This window comes from Epinephelus fuscoguttatus, linkage group LG6 (genome assembly GCF_011397635.1).
Source record: "Epinephelus fuscoguttatus linkage group LG6, E.fuscoguttatus.final_Chr_v1".
Lineage (NCBI taxonomy): Eukaryota > Metazoa > Chordata > Actinopteri > Perciformes > Serranidae > Epinephelus > Epinephelus fuscoguttatus.
Genome location: NC_064757.1, coordinates 5,831,517 through 5,851,349, shown reverse-complemented (window position 1 = coordinate 5,851,349; position 19,833 = coordinate 5,831,517). Strand labels below are relative to the sequence as shown.

The window sequence follows — 19,833 nt, the reverse complement described above, 5'->3', positions numbered from 1 at the left end:
AGCCCTCTGTCCTCGCTCACTCTCAACTCATCCTGAGCGTTCCTGTCTGTTCCAGCATTTTTCTTAAATCTTGTCTTGAACATCAATTGTACAAATGTGTTTTGTACTCGCTCAAAACTTTGTCACTTTTTAATTCTTTGATGATGATGTTATGCAGTGATTCAGATTCATTGCATAGCTGTGGCAGAGTTGGTGATCTGGTCTGTAAATCAGCAACAAAAACAATTAGATATCTTATGGAGATACTCAACAGCAGTGATTGAATCTGGCAGGTAGATGCCAGTCCTGACACATAGTGAGTTTCTTTACTTTAATATCATACTATTACCGCCTGGTAAATGGTGTGCACAACTCTTTGATTAGAAGCTTAAAAAGCCAAAATGAAAAAAAAAAAAAAAAGTGGCAAAAATGTCCTTGCTGAAATATGCTTCTAAATCTGTGGGGGGGAAACTGAAGTCTCTCACTCAGAGGAAACTCCATCACTAACTTCAGTCATTAGCTGCAGTGCAAATCACACTAAAACTACAGATGGTACTACTGGTGATATCACTGAGTGCCTCGATTCATGGTCACACACTAACTTTCAACACGACATTTCATTTGCCTTCACAGCTGGAATCAAATCTTCCACAAACATTTACTCTTAACATCACATTAACTCTTACTTCCAATTAGTGACATCTTTTCTATTGAATTTTTTGAAGCCTACTTTTGTACACTTGACATCTACATCAAAAACATGTATCCTTTATCCATATATTATACATTAATGTTCCTGCTATGAGGGACATTTACTTTAGTCATTTTATTATTTTGCACAGGTTACGTACAGTAAATGGTAAACTGTATTTATGTAGTGTTTTGCTCTTCATTCACACAAATTCATATGCTGGTGGCTGCAAGGGCATTATAGTGGGGGGAGAAGTGGGACTTATTACCCAGGCCGGGAGAGGGGCCCTCAAAAGCCTTGGTTTTGTTTGCAATTTTTTATTTCTTACAAATTAGTGCCACAACTAAATTTGCTGAATAAATTGGTTGTAAGACTGAATTTTGTATTTGAAAAAATAGTGGAAGCTCTCTGAGGCCCCTCTCACCATGTAAAGGGGCAAAATAGTTCAATTTGCCCCTGCACTAGATTCGTCTCTAAATGCAGAGCTGAGTGAGTGACTTTTTATGCTGCTGAAATACTAATGCACACTGTCATGTCTTCTCCCAAGAAAGATAAATTTAGGTTCCAAAAAAAGGAAAGGAAAGAAAAGGAAAAGAACACAAATGGACTTGTGCGAAAATTTTTTAAAGGTGTGCAAGAGAGACATGGATCAAGAGAATGTAGAGCAGGGGGCCACAGAGACTGCTGATGCACAGGGCTCAGACTTTGGTGCTACACCCATGGGGGGGCTGACGCTACCATACAAGGTGCCACCTGCTCAGTGAATTCACATGTGCTCATGATTTAGGGATCAGTATCTTGCCCAAGGACACTTCAACATGTAGACTGCAGGGGCTCAAACCATCAGCCTTCCAAATGGCAGATGACCACTCTTCCTCCTGAGCCACACTCCCATTCAGAACACCAGCACCCTAACACTAGTAAACTAGACAAGTTCTTCTCCTTCTATTTTCTACTAAAACATCTAAGATATAAAGCTCCCTGAACACAGGCAGACTCCTGGGAATTTGCCAACTTGGTTTCAGTCACAGTTGGACATGTTATTGTAGCAAATACCAAGGAAATCACAAAGACAATGCGAGATTTAAAGAGGATGGAACACTATTCCGGAAGCAGTGGGAGACAGCCTCAGTCGTTTTTTGCAGTCAGACTCAAGCTGGATTCAAACATGTTTTCAGTTTTAGCCGTTGTTTCCAACACAGAGCAGTGACACTGAATAGACTGCAGTAAATGACTGTTGCATCCTCATGTTTGACTTTGTAGAAAATGCTTTGCTGTCTGTAAGCTTGTCCTCCGTTGTTCTCCCCTTGATGCCTCTGTGACCTCACTAACCTATCTTTCTCTTAAAGGAAGCAGCAGCGCTGTAAGCAGCACATCGGCTTTTCTTCATCGACTAATTTTAAAAACACATTATATTTAAAGAAATTAAAATAATTAAAAAATGTCTGTAATCTTAATAGTCTTGTTTTTTCTGCAACACAATGGAATTTGTATTTTATCATCAGCTGCAGTAAAGATAACATGACGAAAACAGCTTATTTCCTGGTGTTCCTTTTTAAAAGCCTCACTTGCTCAATTCTGGGAAGGGAGGAAATTCTTGAAACAACTATGACATATGTGGGTAATTTGTGTTGCTCTAAGTATTTACAAATATAATTTGGTCTGTAATATGTGCTAGATTGTAAGATTCCCTTCATGAGTGCATATCTGCAGACACAATTTGACAGTTTGTTTTTTTTTCCCAATTAGATCAACTAATCAATAAGTCCAACAATTCTAACACACTTAGTCATCTTTGGTTATAAAGTCAGTTCCAGGTAAGATGCATGGAAGCTACAGACATGTTGCTGCACAGAAGCTCCCAGGACAGGAGGTAGACTGACGCGCTGTGGAATGAATCAGGCAGCATTAAACAGAGCAACAGTGAAAGGGATTCACTGACAGAATGAAATCAAGTCATGTCACTCTGAGGTTTTTTTCACCATATTTCAATGAACAATCCCAAACTTGCAGCTTCTGCATTCAAATTAATGACGTATTTTGAACGCTTGGGATGAGGACTGTTAATCCTATAAATCTGTCAGCGCACATAGTCACACACACCAACAAATTGAAACACTGTTCAAAACCTGCTTTTTGACACATATTGAAACATTACCTGATAAAACATAAAGCAAAAGAAAAAATGGTTGTGGCACTTATGGTTAACATTACACTGAGGATCAGAGGAGCCAAATTTGAATATGCTAATTGTCAAATATTCTTCTATTTTATAGCTAAAGAAACAAAACAGCACCTTCTGACAAAACTTTGAAATAAAAATCGTAATCCCAGCAACACTCACAAAAATATGGTGTCTGTGGATAATTCTTAAAATAAATAAGTTTTCATCATAAAAATGTTTAAAATTAATATTTTTGAGTAGGGTGGAATTGAAATAAATAAGTTAGAATATGTTAATTAAAATAATTTGACCCATAAACATCACCACAACTTTTAGATAAATATTAAGTTGGTTTAACTTAATTGTTTGAGGTCAAGTTAAACCGTGTTAATTGCACTAAACTAACAGAGTTTGTCGGATTATAAAAACTCATAGGATTGACTCAGTAAAGCCAGCATTGAAACTACTTAAAAAGATGCATGGAAATTGTGCACTTCATTTTTAAAAGTTGGATATTTTTTTACAGTGTATATTATTCCTGGGGACAGAAAGGTCACACTTAATTTAAATCCTAAACTCAGACTATATTTTACTAATAATTGTCATGTTTGATATTTCTACTTACATCAGCTGTTTGATGGCAAAAAGCCACAGAGCCAGGAATATCTGAAGTCATTTCATTTCAGATTGTACTGAAAACAGAAAAAATGTTGCCATTGTTTTAAAATTATTGTACTTGTTCCCAGAGCAGTTTCCATTGTGTTAGAATATTCTAAAACAACATTTCTGTTCTGTAATCATAAGGACGAATGGTGGCAAATCAAGATAATGACATTTCAAAATATAGTCCATGAGAGGAACTCATCAACTTAATATCATCGAATTTCACTGTCATATTTGATCACTTTGTTTCAAGAAAATTCGATTTTAGGCGATTTTAAGTTTTGTTAAGACGGAGATGTTTCTGCAGTGGAGTTTGTTGTAAAGCAGGTAGTCAGCCAGCAGGTAAACTGAGACAGCATCTGCACCAACATGACACCCAATTAACCACAGCATATCCATCAAGCCATTTAATAGATCTGATGTTCCGCCTCATGTGTGAATGTTCACAATGAGAGGGAAAAACAATTAATGATAGTCAAACTGTCCTCTTTTGTAAATGATTTAAGAAATAATAATAACTCAAAACATTAAACTGTGATAGAAACCGACAGACCAAACTCCAGTCTTTTTTGTTTCTTTTTACTTCAGTTAAGAAAGTTACACAAAAGGTGGCAAATTTGTCGACAATAAATAATAAATAATTTTGTTGCACGGGAACAAACGAAACATTTTCTTCCAGAGCTAACGGTATTTTTAACTTATGATTAATTATACACATCTTTGGGAAAGAAAAAAAATATTCTCGGACGGACACTGATTCACACAAATGTCCCACGAAGCTTGTGGCAAAATAGAGGTATACCTTGTTGCAAATGCTTTCGGATCATGAGGGAAATCGTGTAATTAAATGAAGAAAAGCAGTGCTGTTCCCATCCGAATGGTCTATTATATGATGAGGTGCGTGGATCGAATTATAAAAAAAGAAAAAGAAAACACCAGTTTTCTATTCAAAGTAGCGCACAGCATTTCGCAAGTATAGGATTTAGATTAGTCTCCTACTCAGAGGTCCCATGTATCGATGGAGTCATGTCTTCTCGTTTTGGCAACTGTAACCAGGCGTGTGAACGTGCAGCACCGGCCATGATGACGCATCCGTCTGTCTCTGCTGGATGGACATAAGAATGTGTGGCTGTGGTAAAATCCCATGATTGTCTTCACAGTGTCAAAATACAACCAGGGGGGTTGTTGGTGCAGTCGAGGGGAGGGTGGGATGGGGGAGGGCAGGGGGGTTGGGGGGTCTGTGTGTTCAGTTCAGTCCGTTCAGTCCGTCCACGCGGCGGCTGCTCAGGCCTCGATGGGGCTGGATACCATGCTGTTCGGCGTGTCTGGAAGCTGAGACGACATGGACGCTACCTCGCTGCCCGTAGAGTTCGAACCCGGTCCTCCCTCCGAGAAACTGACCTGCGGGGACACATCAAGCATCAAGCAGCGGTCAGACACATCTGGGTACACCACAGGGGGTGTGCCAGAATGAAACGCAAATTATGTGGGGGCACAGACCAAAAGCTGGCAGATGACATGGATACACGCATGTTTTAGTCCATTTACATTATAGTCCAGTCCGTCCAAAGCATTTATTCTGGGTATAGCCTATTTACAAATGACAAGAAATTTACAAATAGTTTGAGTTTAGGCCCATCCATCACAGTGAACAACACACACCTCATAGGTGTCACTTTGATTGACAATGATTTTTTGTTATTAGCCTAATTGTAGATTCATTGTAGATTGGTTTGTACAACACTACATCGGGACTGTAATCTAATTCAGACCACAACAAGAAAAGCAGACTTGATGCTCGATCTGATAAATGATCTTTTTTTATTAGGCTACGGATTAAAGTGTCTGCGTAATAACTGTATAGCAAATAAAGGGAAGAGCAGCGGCTGTGTGGAAGGTTGGAAAACACAAATTCAGACTTCTTCAACAAACCTATAAGTGATGTATTGTAAATTTATTTTAAAAAAGAAAGAAATAAAAATAAACACCATGGTTGCGGGCCATCATCTGAGCTCCAGGGTCTGCTGGGTGTGATGTCTTATTATATCATTTATAGCTATTTGTACTTATCCATGTCTACCCTGGTCTACAACAAAAAGCACTCAGTTCATAAATGAAACTATGTCACTAGGGTCTAAAGTCTGCTCATCTTTCAGAACGGATGAATTGCGCGTCACATTCCTATTCATGTCAAAAATGTTAATAATCCAGCTCATTTTAGCAGTTTTCAGCACATGGTGTCATGCTGTCTGTGGTGCGTCACTCCAAACGAAATAAACCAATTGAATGAATCTTTGGATCTCCAAAGGTTTTATTCCATCGGTGGTCCTGCGTTTGTGGAGCATCCCTGGCGGGACAGGTGGTTTTTCCAAGAGAATCCAAACCAAATCTTAAACAGCCGTCCAGTATCAAATAATATGAATTTAACAGAAACAAGCTGAGGTGACTGACATCAGTGTGGAGGCCGTTATGAGGCCGCTCAAAACTCCCAACCTGGACCGGTAGTAATTAAAACAAGCATCGTTCCTGTTGTTCTGTTCTGCCAAAAGAGTGATCATATTTCCTTGAAGGTAAAAAAAAAAAAAAAACCAAATATTAAAATAAATGATGAAAAACTAAGTCAACACCTCCAGCAACGTGACAACATCCTGTCCTGATGCCTGAAGTGAAGATGCGCATCTCAGTGTCCACGGCAACATTATGAATTTGAATAACAAAGGTCCGTGGAGAAAACTCTGTTTGAGGATTGTCAGCTAAATTTATTCTGTATATTAGTTTAAATAAAGAATCCTATCAGAGGATGGGAGAGAAACGTTATGCACATGGCACATATTTGTATGTTCAATTTGCCATTTAAAAATATCCCTTTTTCACACAGATGAGATTGGAATTTTCTGCATGGAGGAGTGTCAAATATTTAGACCTGAAATTGAATATTGCAAATAAATAAATCGCCTACATTTCAAGCATGAGAGCCGAAAGTAAAAAGGACGAACCAGTTGTTGGAAGGCCGGCTGGTCGATGTCGCTCTGCAGGGCGAAGTCGCTCAGGACCTTCCAGGGCGGCTGGTAGCTCTGCACCTCAACCGGGTTGGCCTGGATGCCGCCGTCGTGCCGCTCTGGACTGGCAGCCACCATCGGGGTGCCCGTCATTCCCTGGATGTTCTGTTAGAGAGTGTGTCGTGGTAAGCACCCAGTGTACACATCTTTCAGTGCGGGTTATTACAGATGATGGGGTGTGGGTAGCTGGGTGTGGTGGTGGTGTGTGTGCACGTTGGAAGGAAGGGTGGAGGTGGGGGTGGGGGGGGGCGTCTGAAATTAATCCACCAGTCAATCAGCAGAACCATCAATAAGAGAGCACACAATAAACAGATTAATATGTTTGTGTGTGTAGTGAAAAGTTTCTGTGTGCTTTCTGTCTTTGACCTCAGCGCCCTGTATGAGCTCGTCCATATAACACTCCTGCTCTTACAGCAGCTCAAGGCCTCTATCATTCATCAGTTTGCGCACACATCCTGCAACATAAACCTTAGGGCCGTTACATGGCTTTATGAATAAAATGGACTTGACTACAAAACATATTGGTCATGCCGCTTAAATAGAGGCTACCTTCAGTTTACTCCGGGGTTAAACATCCTCATTAATAATGTAAACGCAGACAGAGCTGCAACATTTAAGATCTGTCTCTGCTCAAAGGAAAATCCTGCAGAAGTTCCTAAATAAATCCCATGCACATTTCAGCACTGTCAATATGAAAGGTTATCCAGCTGCTCTGTCCTCTTACCGTCTTGTCATTGGGCTGCTGCTGCTGCAGCTGCTTCATCAGCAGGCTCCTCTTCTTGTCCTTGCACCGCTTGTTCTGGAACCAGACCCGGATCACCCGCGGGCTGAGGCCGGTCATCTCCACCAGCTGCTCCTTCATAAGGGCGTCGGGCCTCGGGTTGGCGTTGTAGCAAGTCCGCAGTGTGTGCAACTGCTTCTCGTTTAGCACCGTCCGGACCCGGGTGGTCTTCTCCGGCTGTTTGTGGACGTGAGGCCGCAGCGCGGGCTGCCGGGCCGAGATTGGTTCTGCTGTTGGGAAAGGACGGGAAAAGGGCCCAGGGAGGACACAATCAGTTTATCTGTTTGTCCCACAGAAAGGTATGAAATTGTGTGGACGGATAAGTAAGAGGGGGGGTATAAGTTTTATGAAGTCTTTTCCCTCTGTGGCCACGCATGTTCCAACACATGATGCACAACTTAATTAAAAGGCCATGCGTCTGTTTTAATCATCCGGATAGAAACTCCTCTGGCTTAGTCTACTTCACAAACACAACGCTGCTGACGTTATAGCTTGCTGAAGATCAGAGTCAAGGTTTTGCGTAATTGTTCTAGCCTACGTTTGGCCATTCTGCTCAAAATAGTCTCCTGGTGAACTACCTCTAAATATACCCATATTTCGGAGGCTCGGGAGTTCCAGGCTCCACTGCATATTAGGTTTAAATGTAGGAGAGCAGAGCGGATCTGATTGACTCATCTGATCCAAGGTCAAAATATCCATTTAAAAGCACCAGGGCACGGCGGCGATACAGCAAACCATTCTTTTTTAGAGAAAACCTCCAGCCTTTCAGACATACAGAGCACCGCACAGCATTAAGTGCAAACGCATCCCGGACCCACAGCCATGTTTCGCCCTCCTCCTCCAGCAGTGATAACTTGGTGTATTTCTGACAGCAGCGCCCACTGTATCTAATCTACCGAGTCTGGGCTGACTGCACAGTGGTATGCAGGAAGAAAATGTAAAAGGCAAAACCTATGGAGTAACCAGAACCAGTCCACCTAAGAGTCAAATAAGAAAACGGGAAAAGCCCCACTTGTTAGTTATGGCATCGGGAGCAGCTTCCTTGTGACTGCATGACATTTAGCTACATTAAAGTAGAGATCAAACCTGGCTAGTAAATCACTCTGACATTAAGCTCTGAGTCTGTAGGATAGTGCGCACAGAGACAACTCAACTGGCATTGTGAAATACAAGAGGTGCAGTTCACCGAACATGAAACATCACACTGCGGTGTCTTATGGAGTGTCAACCCGGAGAATCCGTTTATATTTAAGGAACACCTGGCCAAAATCCACTGATCGAAAAAGACTTCGGAACTTCACAAAAAAGTCACAGGCAGTATGTCACCCGACAGCAAGAAGCCTACATGTTTCCCAGCAGTGTTAGACTACAGTCCTCACGTCCTGTCTCCCACTCCCCGGGACTTTACCTGCCATCTGCAGCGGTCTGGCGGGGTGCAGCGGGCTGAGCGGGTCTCCAGGGCCCAGGCTGGCCCGTTCCACCACGTCGTGATCGGCCCGGCAGAAGAGCCCGTCCTCCCGCAGAGCGAACTCGTCCCCCGGGATGAGCTGCCGGCTGCACGCCACGCAGCGGAAACACTCGATGTGGTAGACTTTGGAGCGGGCCCTCATCACAAAATCGTTCTTGCTGAAGCCGATGTTGCATTTAGCGCATTTAATCCCGTACAACCTGCGGGACATACACACACACACACACACACACACACGTGCGCGCGAACGGTCCGATCAGTTTGACTGCAGGCAGGTAAAAAAATATAGCCTACAGGATCACCAAAATAATACGATCGGTATTTTTTTATAATGATATTAACAATAATAATAATAATAATAATAATAATAATAATAATAATAATAACAATAATGTGTTGACGTTTTTAATAATATAATCAAACATTGGTATACACTATTTCCGGTAGGCCTATTTTGTAAGACAATGTGCTCATTTATTGTTATTATTATCATTGTTTTTATTATTATCATTATTATTATTATTATTATTATTATTATCATACTGGTAGTAGTCATATTACACGAGAATTTGTTCATGATATGCCTCGAGAAAATGAACTTTTGTTTTTTTTTCTAGTTTACACTTTTATCTGCAATGTGACTCATATCTTTGATAGTCATGTTGTGAGTGTTAGACAATAACTGAGGGCCTGTTCAAGTTTTAATCGAATAACTGTTCACGTGTAACCACGCCAAATTAGTTATAATTTATAGGGTGTATAATGAAAATAGCACAATGATGTTTTTACGTTTTTCTGTCAGGTCCATCACAAAGCAACACTCTGCGCACCGCAGCAGTCTGATCGGAACCATTGATTAATAAATGACTTATGTGGGCCTGATGTGCAAGGCTTTTAAAATGCATCTGATGAGACAGTGTGAGAGAATGAAATGCTGACATTTCGTACAAACACGCACGGTCTACAAGTTGCTGAAGCAGTAAAAATTATCACAATGTTCAAAAAAATCATTTTAACGCAGTCAAATCACTGCTCCATGTCATTTAAATCGGCCCGATTATTCTCAACCTAATATTGTAAAATATATTTTTTCAAAAATAATAATTCCAATCGCCGTGTAGTTCCAGCTCTTGGAGTGTGTAGAGGGTCATCCCGTCCCGTCCCGGCCGTCCTACCTGATGTAGTCCCGTTTACAGTAAGTCTTTCCGTCCCGGACGAAGCACGTGCAGGATTCGTCCAGGTACTGGCTGCATTCGGCACATTTGAGACAGGCGGCGTGCCACTCCAGGTCCGGGGAGACCCGCAGGATGTACTGGTCATGGATTTGGTTCCCGCAGCCCACGCACAGAGATACCAGCCGCTTCTCTGGAAGACCAGCACGAGTAAAACACATCACACACACTTCACAACTCTCCGCTGAATAACACACACTCATCTAATAATGGCCTTTAAATAGTTCTTGATATTATTAATGTTATTACTTTAATTGTTGGTGTGATTATTATTAAAAAATAGGCCTATATGAGCTATTGTTTTTTTGATAGTTTGCATTAAAAAAAAGTCTACAGGTAACATCCGCTGACTTTAAGCTTCACTGACACCTCAAAATTAATTGTTTCATGACACCAAATACTTAAACAAGCCACTTGTGTCGACAGGCACCGCAACACACCAAAACCAACTCTCAACTTGTCATCAGCTTAGTTCCAGAACCGCATCCCAACACCGAACAAGTGTCTTACTTTTCGGCGGATCCCCCATGTCTCCCATGTCCACAAAGTAAGGCGATGTTAGGTCCACTGTCACAGCGGGCTGCGGCGCCTGGAAGCCTGGATGTGTCCTCCACTGCCGGGCTGCCGGGCCAGGGGCTGTGCTGTCCGGCTCGGAGAGGGAGTGTGTGTATGTGTTTGTTGTCGGTGTGTGTGGAGCTCTGATCCTGACAAGCGGCGGGGCTGACGTAGGACAGCGGCACGTCATCTGCATGAGCAGCTGATTGGCTCTGCAGACCCTGACCAGCACTAACCACACACACAGACACACGCGCACACACACACATTGGCACACTTATTACTGCATATCATTTGTTTTCCAGCTTTGCTTTGCTCTTTTCTGGTCTGTTAATTTTTTCTCTTATTTTTAGTGTGCTGTTGGTGCTGAGTGGACTCTTGTTTACATGGTCAGCTGAGTGTTTGCCCTAAAGGAAACACGCACTCCATCTCTTTTTTTAACTTTCAATTTGAATTGGACATACAGAGGGTCATGAAGGAAACAATCTTTGGCATATTAACCAAGCTCGTATGAATTGGTATTGGACTCGATTAACAGTTAAACCCTGAAGACATGGCGTATTGCACCAGATTTATAATACACATATTTTTACACAAATGCCTTTGTCTTTGGACTATTGTAGGTGTTACTGTATGGTTAAATAGTGCCCTGAGCTCATGTCAGATAAAATCTGTGTATCCTCAGAATGTTTACTTTTTAGCAACTCATAAAACAGCCTTGTTATGAGCATTTTTGAGAGATCATTTTGAATGGAAACACCTGAATTTTATGGGAGAAAACCTAAAATGATGTTAAATCTAAGCGAAACCTGTAATCCTCAAACCTAACAAAAAACATCACTAAAACATTTCCACTAAAACATTTTTTTTCTTTTTTTTTCAGCAGAGAGCAGCTGATGGTGTGAGCCCTAAATCAGAGCGGCGACAGGCCAGGACCCGCAGGAGCAGCTCTGACACACACCAACACGCCCTCTTGTGTTAGTAACCTACTCACGCCATAAACACACACAGCAGCAGCAGCAGAGGACACCTCGAGCAGTCTTTATGAATAGGTTTTTATTTTTTATTGTTATGATTTCTTTCTTTTTTTCTTTTTTTAAAGAGAATGGAGTAGCCTGCATTCAGAGCCCTTATACGCCTCCACCACAGTTCCTTTTTTGAGACATGTCCAGCTGTGTGTTATTAAACACATAAGCATGTATTAGACTATCAAAGGAAATGTGTGCTTCTACAATATTTTCAAGGTGCAGCCATAAAAACATCAACGCTAGTTATGTTCTAATAAGTATTACAGAACTAGATAGATAGATAGATAGATAGATAGATAGATAGATAGATAGATAGATAGGGTTATGTCATAAATACAGGGTTTAGCAGAATTGTATAACATGATATTATATTCATAGAGGTCAGGGTCACTAAGACAAACATTGTATACCCCGATTTGTCTCCAGTCTCCTACCCAGTGATGGAATGTAACTAAGTACATTTACTCAAGTGCTGTACATATAGTAGCAGTCTAAAAAGTAAGCTCCACCTTTTGCTTTTGTGATGAACACACTAAGGCATCAATCATTATAATCCAACAATATAATATATAGGCTATTATTCTGAAATGGGCCATTCTGTATAATTACTTCTTTTACTTTCCATATTTAAAGTATATTTTGACACTGATACTTTTGTACTTTTACTTGAGTAAGAGTTTGAACACAGGACTTTAACTTGTAACAGAGTATTTTTTACAATTTAGTGTTGCTAGTTTTACCAAAGTAAAAGATATGAATACTTCTCCCACCAACAGATAATGTTGAATTCTTTGACCCATGATAGAATTTTCCTAAATAAGTAATTTGACTTCCTGAACTTCACTACATAGGAATTTTTATGAGTTGTTTTGTAGCAGTCATATAGGTGGTTATCAGGAGGGATGGACAAACAACTTATTATACAGTAGGACTTGTTGGTACAGCAATATAACATCTGGGATTTTGATTATACAGCTGTAGCTTAAATACTTGACTTGGTTAAAGGTTGCACCACAGTCATACCACTGATATGAATCTCTTGTGAGTGATGAATGAGATGAACAGTGAATGCATATACTCAGTCATTATCCTCAGTGTTAATTCATCAAAGGCGTCTTGTGTGTAAATGTATATACAAAGCACAAATAGTCATTCCCATGATAATCATATTATTTATATCTATTTTACAGTATTGCCCTACCTATCATATGCTAGAATATAATTCAGACAGTGGTGTGCATCTATGGATCTATGAAATTATTTTCTGTAACTGTGTGCACAGAGTAGATTCAAGTCCCACAGTCTGTCTCCTTTTCCTACACTAATCGTGTGTATATAAGGTTAATAATTAGGGATGCATAATATTGGTTTTTTTGCCGATATCCAGTATGCTGACATATAACAACTTATTTGGCCAATAACCAATATCGATACTGATGTCTTCACTTTTTGATATATCCACTTTTTCTCCCCCACCTAACAGTGATCATCAAGTCTCTTTTGTAGTGGAATTAACATCATATTATACATGCATACTCTTATTGTGACGGCCCACTCGCAGATGGAGACATGAAACAGAGCGCTTTTCAACGTATGTAATATCCATTCACTGTGCAAAATAAGAAAAAGCATGTTGGCCAGTTAATTTTAAAGCCAATATCGGCTGATACCCAAGATGTAACAATATTATTGTGCATCCATAGTAATAATAATAATGATAATAATAATAAACTGACTAACACACCATCAACAGAATAGAATTCAACAGAATTTCAGATATGTCACAGTTGAAATGAAAACACGTGTAATATCATATATGAAACTGCATTTCACATGTGATGAATTAATGAACATCATGTGTGACTTTATCACATGACAACCATTTCACATTTAAAAATATGTGGGACATATGGGTCTCAATTCTTCAAAGGTGAAAACATGATTTTTACTTGCTTTACTTTTTAATGAATAGAATCAAATAGAAAATAGTAACAGTAATAGCAGTGTATATTGCAAACTGCTATGGACAAAAGCACAGTTCAGCAGCGTAGAGAATGGAGCAAATGGAATAGAGTACAGTGGAGTAGGGGAGTACAGAAGCACTGTCTAGGATAAGGTGGGAAAAGAGGGACACTGTGTGTCTCGTCTCAGTGCCAGAATACATTTGTGCCTTTTGAAGTCCTTCAGAGACAGCTGCAGAGAAATGAGTCACAGGGCCCTTCCTTGTCCCAAGAATGCACTAAAGACCAAAATAAAACAATATTTGTTGTTAGGACCAAAGCTGGGCAATAACCTGCCTGTGACACATGATTATCTATATGATGATGTATCTTCTTCTTTTGCATGTTTTCTGCTTTCACAGTCTTTTATTGTAAAGGATGTTCTTTACCATATTGCTATTTAATTCTTGTCTTGTTTGTATTATTATAAAAAGTGGTGATTTATCACATTTTGAGAAGCGTTAGGCCTACCTATCATAATTAGTATACACACATGCTCTATATGGCGAAAAGTATGAGGACAACTCTTATCCTCATACTGTTATCTTTATTATTATTGTACTTGCTGTATTGCTTTCTTTGGGTTATGTAAATCACCTTTAGAAATTACCAATTTTGTTTAGCCACGTTTTCCAGTTTGGTGTGAAAGCACTTGACTGACCTGCACAGAGTCCCAACCTCAACCCCGTCTAACACCCTTTGAATGAATCAAAACACTGACTGTGAGCGAGACCTGATCACCTGACATCAGTATTGAACCTCAGTGATGCTCTTGTTGTTGAATCACAACAAATCCCTGCAGCCAGGTTTAAAATCTGAAGCAAAGCCTGAAACCAGATGAGCAGAAACTGTTAGAGCACATTAGTAATGTGCATGATTTTGGAATTGCATGTTTAAAAATTACATATGGGTGTAATGTTGGGGTGTCCACATATTTTTGGTCATCAAGTTTATGTAACGGAGCGGCTTAATAATAATTGAAAAGTGCTACAAGAATTAAGTAATATATGATTACTGCCATGATGTTTTGACTTCCATGCAGACTGTATGATCATTTCACACTATGGACAAATAATATAAGAACTTTTTACATTCCTGTATTATGTCCCTCTATAGCTCTCTCCATTTGTGTGTGTGTGTGTGTTCTCAGCTCAGCAGTTCACTGACTTTACTTCAGTGGAAAGCCTGCTCTGATTACAGTTTGGGATGTAGTGAAAGACTGTGCTTATGAAAGTAGAGCTGGAGTGGAGGAAGAGGAAAATCACAGCTGATGTGTCTGAAAGCCACCACACTGACAAGCCTTGTAATTTGTCACCCAGTGAAACCTCATTTTCCTCATCAACAACACTGCTGTCATAAGTTCAAACACTGCAGAAAGAAAACATTTTTTGCCACCAGCTCTCTGACTGAATTCCAAATCATTTTGTCATGTTTATGAAATCACATTAAATTAATAGCTGGTAGCTACAATAACTTTCATATTTGGGGGTTTACTGGTAATAATTTGTAAGAGGCCAATCAGTCAACAACACACTGTTATATACTTTGTAAACAGTACTTTACGCATGGCTTTACAAAATAAAACAAATTTGATTAAGGTCAATACTAACATTTGCATGCAAAGAAAAACATATGTTAATATATTTTAGAATAAAAACTGAGGGTAAAATAAAGAAGTGCAGTCGAAAAAAAAAAGATTTTTTAAATTTTATAGCTTGGCTATGAAGTTGATAATCGTGCAGCAGGAACAACAAAAACATCCATCATCCATCCATCTATGCATTTTCATCTGCTTATCTGGGGCTGGGTGGCGGGGGCGTCAGGCCAAGCAAAGCACCCCAGACATCCCTCTCCCCAGCAACACTTTCCAGCTCCTCCTGGGGGACCCCAAGACGTTCCCAGGCCAGATGAGATATGTAGCCTAATCCCTCCAGCGTGTTCTGGGTCTCCTACCAGTGGGATGTGCCCGGAACACCTCCAGCAGGAGGCACCCAGGAGGCATCCTAGTCAGATGCCTGAACCACCTCAACTGACCCTTTTGACGTGAAGGAGCAGCGGCTCTACTTCGAGCTCCCTCTGGATATCTGAGCTCCTCAGCCAGTCTCTGAGGCTGAGCCCAGCCACCCCATGGAGGAAATTCATTTCCACCGTTTGTATCCGCGATCTCATACTTTCGGTCACTACCCAGAGCTCATGGCCATAGGTGAGAGTTAAGACGTAGATGGACCAGTAAATCCAAAGCTTCGCCTTCCGGCTCAGCTCCTTCTTCACTACGACAGACCGGCGCAGCGCCCGCACTGACTCACTGATCCATCTCACACTCCATTCTACCCTCACTCGTGAACAAGACCCAGAGATACTTGAACTCCCTCGCTTGAGGCAGTAACTCTCCCCTAACCAAGAGAGGGCTATCCACGGGTTTCCGACAGAGAAACATGTGCTTGCTATTATTACAACACAAATAATGTATCACAGTAATAAGAAATAGATTGATGAGTGCTGAATGAACATTTGAAATATTGCTTCTACAGTATTTGTGCCACAAGCTTTGTGATCTAGCGTGTACCATTGACTCCTGTCTGACTGCAGGTCATGCTGAATCTCAGAGTTATCTAAATCTGCAACACAGCTAAAATGCTTGCTTTAGCAAATCCCCTTGACAGTTTCCTACACATTCTCACTACAAACTCGTCACGTCAGTGTTTGATCATGGACTTTCCACAATGACATACAACACGCAAGATACCCATGGGTCCATTAGTTCTTGACATTCTGGGACGCTGTTTCAACTTCAACCTGTTACATGCATTGTCTGTTTTCAAAATACATTTCCATTTTGACAGGAAATGTACAGTTTGCATACAATGTACAACAATGCACCAATGTAAATGCATTACATTGGCACAACACCACCACAAAAGTTTTTTCCTTCAACAACAAATGCACAGGATTACATTAAGCCAACACGCATGTGATTGGGTATAAGGAAAAATAACAGGGTACGGCTTTACAATCTTACAGCAAGCGAACACCAGCCTCCCCGGTGAAAGTGGTTGTTGGGTGAAAATCGGTGGTTGCTGGATCCATCCACTACGCCAGTAGCGCCAGTATTCTACAACTTTGGAGTGAGACCTGGTTGAAATGTCAGCACTGTCTGGACCAAGGCTGGATTACCAACTGTGCTGACAACTGCATGGAGGCCCCAGTCTCAATGTTAAGCAATTAGGGTAATACGATTAAATGTTAGGTTATATGCCGAGCAGCAGTCTTTGAGGCTGGAAAATGAAGCCAACACGGAAGTCCCAAAAACTGCAGTTCTTTGAATGGCCACTTGAGACTGGCTCTGAAAGCAAGTTAATCCCTGTTACAACAGAAATAAACATGTTTACAGCCTGCTAAAAAATGGTTTTGTTCTCTATAGCTAATTTCCCCGTTCATGACAACTCTATGGAGGTGAATTTGTATATAACTCACCCATTTACATTTCATTAAAGCTTAAAGTTAAGTAGATAAATAAAGGAAGGCCACTTTGAGTGACAGGCTGTCTCCCGGTCGTGTCCCTGGCTTCTCATTCAGATCCAGCTCTCACTCCTCCACAGCGCCAGCCTCTCGCCCAAATACAGCCACTTCTGGCTCCTAAAAAAACAAGATAGAGACAGCCAAAATGCCCAGCTCAAGGCTTCAAATGGGTAGCTGGGTAGCTATGTCCATTATTTTATACAGTCAATGGATTATGCACGACTAAATCACTATCCAACATCAAAAGTACCCAGTAACTTGAGCCAGTTACTTGAACTTTAGGCCCTTTTTTAAAGACCTTTATTATTCTAGTTGACATTGTGCTAACATGCTCCGGATTCCTAATTTTGCGTTTGACTAGATTACTACACAGCACAAAACAAACGTGTTCTAGCAGAAAAAGGAAATATTTGCATTTTTTACTACCTTAGTCAAATATCCAGACCATAGACCATAAGTTGGATTTCTTGAACACCCTGAATATTATTGTACATTTTCAGAATTCTGTCATTTGTTCAGAAAACAAGAGCAGTAACAGGCTGGCTTTGACCTTAGTGACCTCTCATAGTCCGTCTCTGCTTTCTCCAAAACTCTGAATGATGTCTGTCAAGTCCTTCACCTTCATCTCAGTCCTGACTGGGACATTTCAGCAGACAGTCACAGGCGTAGGCTGTGGCTGCTGTCTGTCCTGTCCAGTGGCAGGGGAGGGGAGCTGCCTCCCCTGGGTGCACCCTTGTGCACCACACAGACCATATGGCCTGGCCTGGCCCCTCTAGATGGGTGAGCTGGTCCATGGACCACCTGAGGCAGCAGGAGCTCTCATAATCACTGGAGACAAGGGCCACTTGACACCAGACTGACAGATGGTGCTCCAGCACTGTTGCCCTGGACTGCTGCTGCCACTGCTGCCACTGCCGTGTGTGTGTGTGTGTGTGTGTGTGTGTGTGTGTGTGTGTGTGTGTGTGTGTGTGTGTGTGTGTGTTCAGATTGAGAGGCACAATAAGGGCGATGATGTGTCAGGGGTAGTTAAACATGATGGTGGCAGCCCGTCTTCCTTTGTCTCTAGGGCAGCCATAGCCCCGGGCCATGACTGCAGGCAAATTTCATCACATATAAGGAGCAGATCCTAAACAACAAAATAAGTACAACACTGCTGTGTCCCACCTAAGTATAATGTCATATTTTGTTTCACAAACTCAGACTTTTCTGTTGCCAGTTTTGGAGATAATATTTAGATCAAAGTTGTTCAGCAAAGTCATACAGAAACATATTTTTTCTGTTTTTATTTAAGTGTCAACTATGTCATACCAGCAAAATTCACTAAGGACAGTCTGTTGGATTAAACACGAGGTGCCATCAATTGGTGTGTTTTGCTTAAAAAAAAAAAACTGAGTGAAAATGCCAAAAATCTGAGAAAGTCAAAATATTGCAAAAAAAAAGTTTTTATGCTCAGAGAGGAGATGGAACAGTTGGTGTACTGATAAAAGGTAAAGAGATTAAATAAATAAATGATGACATGCAGTCATGAGCTACTGTCGCTGCCTAGGCCTCTGCAAGCTTACAGAATTTATGCACTCAGGCCCGTTACCAGAACACAGAGCACAGAGCTGTAATAGTAATCATTCAAAACTCTGTTTTTCTATTGTCCATTGTGCTCTCTGTTGTTATGAAGCTCTTGCAAAAGTTCAGTCAGGAAGACAATACTTTTCATGCTCAAGCTATAAGTTTCTTTCTCACATTGCCATTCATTTCTTGCACGTATGCTCACTCACTATCTCTAGGTGACATTGTCTGGGTCGATCAACAGCTCAGCTGATTCACAATCAACCGAAAGCACAGCAACACACCTTCTCTGTCAGCCTATCATGTTACAGCTCCTCATTTTAAATGTGGTTCTTTCTTTGCCCTAGTTCTTTCTTGCTGCTGCTGTGCATGCCCTCCATCTCCCCATCTCCACCTAGTCTTTATGGATTCATCAGCCACATACACCTCAGCAGTCAGCAGCCTGAGAGTCATCAGCCACCACCACCAGTATCTGGACTCCATGGGGGGATTTATCCTGCTGCTGCTCAGATGTCCCTTGATGAAAATGTCTCCCTCTGGTGTCCAAGCGCCAAAGACTTCTGTTAATCAGCACAAATTATCTGATGATCTGTACACTCATATTCTGTATTAAATATTATCTTAACCTCACTCCTCCTTCTCTCCTGATACATCCACTCTTTAAATATTTCATCCCGTTGTGCACTCTTCTGCAGTGGCACCTGACTGAAGAATTAGCACCACCTTTTGTTTATCTCATATTCATGTCATCCTGTGCTAGCGCATTATCTATTCAGGTCATAGCGGACTGTTAGCCATCACAGGTTAAAGCAAATCGTTTGGGTTAAAGCAAATTCATCACATACATGGTGTTGAGTCTGATAGCCTTTGCAGGCTAAGCATCATCACAAGGTAAATTTTGTTTCTCTCCATTCATGGTACACCATTGATTTAATAATTAGACCTCAACTATTTCTTTGTCTTGTTCATTTCTGTATTTTATCTCTTAGCAGATTATACCCACTTTATTGATTAATCATGACTTGTTCACCTCAGCTTGGTAAGTAATCATTTTTCGGAGGTATTTAGCTATTCTGGCCATGCTGTCCATTAGCATAGTCATTGCAAGCAAGGCACCACTGTCCCATAGCC

The 19,833-nt window shown here is 40.9% G+C and overlaps 1 protein-coding gene across 2 annotated transcripts; it reads right to left on the bottom strand.

Annotated features, from left to right (window-relative positions):
- Nucleotides 1-4,718: 4,718 nt before the first annotated feature.
- On the bottom strand, nt 4,719-10,697 carry isl1a (ISL LIM homeobox 1a). Of its 2 annotated transcripts, none has more exons than XM_049578823.1 (6): nt 10,548-10,697; nt 9,981-10,170; nt 8,746-9,005; nt 7,281-7,567; nt 6,494-6,661; nt 4,719-4,898 (listed from the first exon to the last, which is right to left on the bottom strand). In XM_049578823.1, the coding sequence occupies exons 1-6, from the start codon at nt 10,573-10,575 to the stop codon at nt 4,782-4,784; spliced, it is 1,050 nt and encodes a 349-aa protein (XP_049434780.1). In that variant the 5' UTR covers nt 10,576-10,697; the 3' UTR covers nt 4,719-4,781. The 2 variants fall into 2 exon arrangements, with proteins under 2 accessions (XP_049434780.1, XP_049434781.1); XM_049578824.1 differs by having other exon boundaries at nt 7,281-7,564.
- Nucleotides 10,698-19,833: the final 9,136 nt, after the last annotated feature.